At 34.8% G+C, this 7005-nt stretch overlaps 1 protein-coding gene across 1 annotated transcript; it reads right to left on the bottom strand.

Moving 5' to 3' along the window:
• Window positions 1-1850: 1850 nt before the first annotated feature.
• Gk2 (glycerol kinase 2) lies at window positions 1851-3779 on the bottom strand. Its single transcript, XM_003477664.2, has one exon. It carries the CDS (start codon window positions 3660-3662, stop codon window positions 2001-2003), a length of 1662 nt encoding a protein of 553 aa, XP_003477712.1. The 5' UTR covers window positions 3663-3779; the 3' UTR covers window positions 1851-2000.
• Window positions 3780-7005: the final 3226 nt, after the last annotated feature.

Genomic DNA, 7005 nt, shown 5'->3' with positions numbered 1-7005 from the left:
ATAAATATTCTTTATTTTGATTGATTTTTGCAAAGCATATCCTTTCTTCTGTACTTTTACCATTAACCAATTTTTAAAATATATATACAAAGTATAACTCTGGGTTGCAGAATAAATTTAGATTTTGCTTTTTAATTAGAGCAATTAGACTATTCATATTTAATGTGCTCCTTTTTATTGTTAGGTTTAAGCACATTTTCCTGCTTGTTTTACTTTTCTATTTGTTTCATTTCATGTTTTACATATTCTCTAGGATTCATTTTACTAGTTTTATAGTTCTAACATATTTAATTGACTTACTAATAACTTTGTTACGTTGTAATTTAATAGTATGCATCTTTAATTTTCCTTGCAATTTCAGGTGATAGTATACCACTTCCTATATAGTATACGAATCTCAAAATCTACACTTAAATGTACTTTTCCAAATTTACTGTCATGGTTTATGTCTGTGTCCCCCAGGCCTCATGAGTTTGCATTGTGCATTTGTGCATTTGCATTGTCTAGTGCTTCGATTGATGGTGTTAGTGCTACCCCCACCTAGGTGTGGAGCCAGGATGTGATGTAATGGCAGGAAGAAGGTGTGTCTTGCTCTTTTGCTGGTTCCTGCTTGCTGTTTGCAGCTGCCATGAACTGTGGCCCAGCCATGCCCGCCTGCCTTGGAGCCAACTGAGTGTGGACTGAATCCTCCAAAAACTGTAAGAAATAAACCTTTCCTTTCCCAACTTTGGGCTTTAGGTACTTTGTCTCAGCGACGAGTAAAAAATAACTAAGACACTTACTAACGTTTTCTTTATACGTATTTGAGCCCCAAGGACACTATTTTTCTCCTGCTTTAAGATGTTTTCTGAAACAACACATAGCTTTTTCTTTTTTCTAGCATATATCTACCTGAGATGATTAAAAAGGTAAAGTATAAGAAATTACAATTTTTAAAACACATGAATACTAGCTGGGGGTATATAGCTCAGAGACATAGAGCATGTCTGGCAAGCACAAGATCCTGAGTTTGATTCCTAGTAGAATAAAAACAAAAGTAAAACAAACAAACAACAAAAAAAAAATCAAGAAAAAAACCATAAATACTTAAAATCTATTTTACTTAAAACTGTTTTCTTGGTGCTGGGGATTGAAATAGTTAATACTTAAATGCTATCTTTTGAAGAAAACGTTTATCTCAATAAATAATATATGTATATATGCATATAATTCCTCCAAAATGTATGTAGCTATGGAAATAAAAATACTTATGTGTATAGTAGTCCATTTAGGACATCCTTGTTATAACCTACTGGCTACAATGTTCAGTCATGGGCTGAACATGTCATATTCTATATGTAGTCATGTATAAAATAAAATAAAATACATAAAAAGCAAAAAGGAAAGAAGAAAATGTCTTTTTCCCTTTTGGATCTGTACACAAATAGTGTGTAATTAGACTATGAAATCTCTAAAAAATTGTAATTTGGCCATTTTTAGGAAAGAATGTTGTGAGAAAAACAATTTTATACTGTTAAAATTTAGCAAGTGTTTCCAATAAATGTTTTGTGAAGATTGTGTCATCTTCCTAAAATGCAGAAAAGATGATGAAAGTATATTAAAAACAAGTATAATAAAGCATTCTTCCATTTTAGCAGATTAGTTGTAGCTCTATGTTAGCCCAAATAACTAAATTTTTGTTCAAACAGGTAGAGTATGTGTAGTGAAAGGTTCTGTAGAAGAATCTGAATATTCCATATTTTCTAAGGAGTAGAGCAGGAATATTGTTTCAGCTTCACTACTAATATTTTAAAAAACACACAAAATGTTTCTACAGTGTTTTTGCACTGTGTTTTATTTCAAACCACAGGTCTACTTGTAAGATTCTCATAGATCATGCAGTAAGTGTTCTACAAATAAAGCCAGAGTCTATAATAGCATGATCACACTGAAAGACAGAATTCCTGGATTCCTTTATCATGTAAAAAGCTCAATTTTTTGCAAATTCATGGCTGGAATTATTAGGGTATGCCTGAGATGTATCTTGCGCCAATGAATATTATCATGCTACTCACTATAAAAAAGCCCAAAGGCATACTAGAGAAGGTAGTAAATTCACCATTTTCAGCAGTCTGAGGTGAAACCCAACCCATCGTCTTCTTCACAGCTTTTTTCCATGTAGAATAACGGCTTTCACTTTCTGTGGCCTGGATCTGTGGTTCAATTTGCTCCACTGTGACTGCTGACAAATTCTTGGATTTTAAACTCCAAACATCTACTCCTTCTGCAGCCCCTGCAGCCATAGCGGCTCCCAGTGCTATTATATTAGACATAGAAGACTTTATTACTGGAATATGCAGAATATCTGCTTGTAGTTGCATAAGAATTTTGTTTTTAGTCATGTTCCCATCTACCTGTAAATGATGGAGTGGAATTCCACAATCATGGTTCATGGCATCCAAAATCTCTCGAGTTTGGAAACAAATAGCTTCTAATGCAGCATAAGCAATATGACACTTATTGGTAAACTGAGTGAGACCACAGATTATTCCTCTTGCACTGGGCTCCCAATAAGGTGCATACAACCCTGAAAAGGCTGGGACAAAGTAGCAGCCAAAAGAAGTACCTGCTTCTTTAGCAAGGGTTTCAATTTCTTCTGAGGTCTTTATAATACCAAGGTTGTCTTTCAGCCATCGAACAGCAGCACCAGCTATAGCAACAGAACCTTCCAATGCATAATACACTGGTTTATCTTTGCCTAGTTTGTAAGCTATTGTGGTCAGAAGACCATGTTCAGAAAATATACACTTTTGACCTGTATTGCATAGTAAGAAACAACCTGTCCCGTATGTGTTTTTGGCTTGTCCTTCCTGGAAGCACATTTGTCCTACTAATGCAGCAGACTGATCTCCCAAACACCCAGATATTGGGATACCTTCCAAAATGCCACCTTTCATAAGGCCGTAGATCTCAGAACAACTCCAGACATTTGGAAGTATGTTCATGGGAATTTCAAAAAACTTACACAGCTCTTTATCCCATTCCAAAGAATGGATGTTGAAAAGCATTGTCCTACTTGCATTTGTTACATCTGTCCCATGGACACCTCCATTGACTCCCCCTGTCATACTCCAGATAAGCCAAGAATCAATTGTACCAAACAGAGCTCGACCTTCTTCCACAGCTTTCTGGATTTGTCTTACATTGTCAAACATCCAACGAAGTTTCACGGCACTGAAGTAGGTGCTAAGCGGAAGGCCAGTCTTGGACTTGACGAAGTTATTATTTCCAGGAATTTTTTTACTAAGAATTTCAACGGTAGACTGGGTTCTAAGGTCAAGCCAAACCACCGCATTGTAAAGTGGCTCTCCAGTTAACTTGTCCCAGATGACGGTGGTTTCCCTCTGGTTGCTGATACCTATAGCTTTTATGTTGGATATATCAATATTCTCTTGGTCGAGTTTCTCACATGTTCTGGCTATACACTCATAGACAGACTGTAGAATTTCCTTTGGGTCCTGTTCTACCCATCCGTCTTTTGGGAACTCTTGGGTTAATTCCACTTGATGCTGACTGAGTAGTTCTGCTGTTTTTGCCTTGAAAACCAGAAAACTAGTGGTGCTGGTGCTCTGTACTACCGTCCCAACTAAGGATCCCACCGCTGCCTTCTTCTCAGCAGCCATGAAGCCAGACTGTCTACTAAGTTTCCTGGGTGATGGTGGTTTAAGGCAGGCAAAGCGCAGGCTCAGAGGCTGCCTTTGTTGACGCAGGCGCTCCAGGCGACCTTTGGCCCTAACCGGAAGCCGGGCTCCACCCCTCCCCCACCGAGGTCTACTCTCTGCCCAGCCCCCAGCTCAGCCATTCGGTGAGCTTTTAAGGTGGGTTATATTGAAACAAATCATACATTGCAGCACCTTTGTTTTTCAGTTTTGGTACGGCTCTGAATTTCTATTATCATTTCCTTTCTGCCTCTGATTTCTTGACCATTTCTCATAGTGCGGAGATACTGGAGATAAATTCTTACAACTTTTAAACATCTGCATTTTATCCTAACACCGAAAGCTATTTTTCTTGATAAAGCATTCTAGTTGACTTTTTTAAAATATCGAGGCCTTTTCTCTTGCTGTTTCCTTCATGAGTTTTGTTATAACTATTTGAACATGCTTATTTTCTTTGCCTTTAGTGTTTTCTCTTTGTAAGTATTTTTGATCAGTTTTATCATGGTATGCTTTTCTACTTGGTGTTACTGAGTTATTTCGGTCTGGAGTTTTTAAAGGTTTTATTAAATTTGGCAAATTTTGAATATTATCCAAATGTGTTTTAGTCTCTCTTCTTCTCTGTAAGGATTTAAACTAAGCATATTGAGTTCTTGTACAAGCTTGCTGATGCTCTTGTCCATCACCTTTTCTATCCGTGCTTGATTTTAAGGAGTTTCTAATTGCTATATCTTCAATTTCACTAGTCTTTTCTTTTCCGGTATCTAATCTGCTAATTCATCTGATGTAATTTTTACTTCACACTTTATAGATTATAATTCCTAAAATTCATTTTGGGTCTTTAAAAATATTTATTTAAATTTTTGGATACATTGACTAAAGTTAGAATAATCTGTTACTTCACTCACTTTCTGCTAATTCTAACATCAGTATCAGTTCCAGTTCAGTTTTGATGGTTTGATTACCTCCTTTTTGTAGTTTGTATTTGTGTTTTCCTGCTTCTTTGCAAGCCTGATAACTTTTTCTTTTTGGTACTGGAGATCGACTTATGACCTCGGGCTTGTCAGGCAGGAGCTTATGCTGATAACTTTTACTTAAATGCCACACACTGTGAATTTTACCTGGCTGTGTGCTAGATATTATTATAAATCTTCTTGAATTTTGTTTTAAGATGTCGATAAGTTGCTTGGAGTCATCTTACTTATTTGGAGTTTTGCTTTATAAATTTCTGAGGTGGAAAAAGATTCATGCTCAGTCTAAGGTCAATTATCCTACTTAGAGTGAAGATATTTTCTGTGTTCTTTAGCTCATAAAAACATGGCTTTCCTGACTGGTGGAAATTGAAATGACACCCACCTAAATTTATCTTTTCCTCAGCTTGAAGTTTTTTGTTTTGTTTTTTTAACATTCATACACCGATCAGTACTGAATTGAACATTTGTGGGAATTCTCTGAAGAGCTCTAAAGTTATGGCCTGTGTAAACCTTTTTTCCTAGCACATATAGTACAGAATTTATCTTCTTTAGTTTTAGTGGGTTCTAAGCATCATCTCTTTCCACTGGACTCCACCTGGATTCCTATTCCCTGAGCTGAGGGCTCTGAATTTCACTCAGTAAGCTGGTAGTAATCACACCATTTGTTTCTTGCCTTTTATAGTTTGATTCTGAGCATTTTATAAACTGTTGTTTTTATTAATTATGTGACCTGTTTTGTGTATTTTTATCCATTTATTGTTTCAGATGAGAAGTGGCAACCCATTGAATGGACACTTAAATGTTTAGGGTAATTGTAAAGTTGATGAGTAGAGCTTTATTTAGTCACTAATTAAAATGTGCTGAATGTTCCCTCAATGAGAGGCAGTTTTTTGCAGTAAACCTTAGATTTGACTTATTTTTTGGTTCCAGGAATCAAACTCACGGCTTAGTCCTTTCTAGGCAGGTGCTGTGCTGCTGAGCTATTTCCTTGACCCTTAGGTTTGACTTCTGAATTGTCTCAAAGATGACTCTTATTGAATTCCTAGTTAAACAGAACAGAGTGGAAAATATCAAAAGTTAACTCTAACATTGCTGTTTCACTGTTTTAACTGGACTATATCTTTTATATAAGCAGACCTGTTAGGTAATATGAAGTCAGAAACAGTGGTATCACGAGAGGTAATTTGTGTTGTAGAAGGTATAGATCACATAAGAAGGTATATATATCTTTGTTCCGTTTTTAAGATTCTATCAGTTTTTCTAAGCAAAAATTTGGAGGCATTTACTACTATGCTGGTTTACCACACACTGTGTCTGAATTTGTATGGAACTTACTCAATTCAAATTGTTTTAAAATTTTTTATTCTCAAGTATTTGGCAGTAGTAAACATGACATGGATGGATTAATTTACAAATTAAAAATATTTAACCTAATGTTTCTATAACCTATCTTTTCTGTCACATGAATATGTACAGACTAATGTTCCCAATTCCATTGGTTTGTAAGTCTAGGAATACTTCATTTTAGCAATTTGTTTTTAATATAATTTTTAATATACTTTATACAATACTGTTAATAAATGATAAAACTAGTAGTCATTGAACAATCAGGTAATAAGTGGCTAAATTTAGTTTAGAAAATTGATTTAGTTTCTTGGTATAACTGCAAAATATTAGTGGATTTAATCAAAGCACACAAGCCCAAAGTAGATAGATAATGTTTTAAACAAATGTGTAAAAAACTAGAGAGCTAAACTATAGCAGTATTTTTCTGTACTTAAAAATGAACCAAACTTTTGATCAGTCTATAGTAGGTCCTGCATACACTAATTTAAGTGTCTTTGAAATATTTTTTGGCATTACATTATTTGTGAAGGCGTTTACCTTTTTAAGAAAATTATTTAATTTGTATTTTATACAAGTGAAAATGTTTTAAAGCTTCACTTACTATTTACAAGCATCATGAAAAATCTTAGAATATTTTATTCAAAAATATTTTAGTATAAGATTGTTAAAAACAAGATTGTTAATCTAATTGACTTTATATATTATTTATTTGCCTTCAAGGCTACTCTTAAAGAGCACAACTACTACTTAAGATAAAACCTTTAAATAATGTCCACATTATTTATTCATTCATTTAGTAATTTGCCAAATATACTCTCAGAGATTACTACAGATGGGCTTTATTACAGGCAGTAATATGATAGTACATAAAACATCCATTTTTTAATTATTACAACCATATATATTTTGTCTTTTTGAGACAGTATTTCACTATACTGTTCAGACTGGCCTTGGACTCACTTTGTAGCTGAGGCTGGCCTTGAACTCAC

The sequence above is a fragment of the Cavia porcellus genome, unplaced genomic scaffold, assembly GCF_034190915.1.
Source record: "Cavia porcellus strain 051 isolate PalLab524CR breed Dunkin Hartley unplaced genomic scaffold, mCavPor4.1 scaffold_4, whole genome shotgun sequence".
In the NCBI taxonomy this organism is placed as follows: Eukaryota; Metazoa; Chordata; class Mammalia; order Rodentia; family Caviidae; genus Cavia; species Cavia porcellus.
Note: the sequence above shows the minus strand (reverse complement) of the source record. Positions and strands in the feature narration are given on the sequence as shown.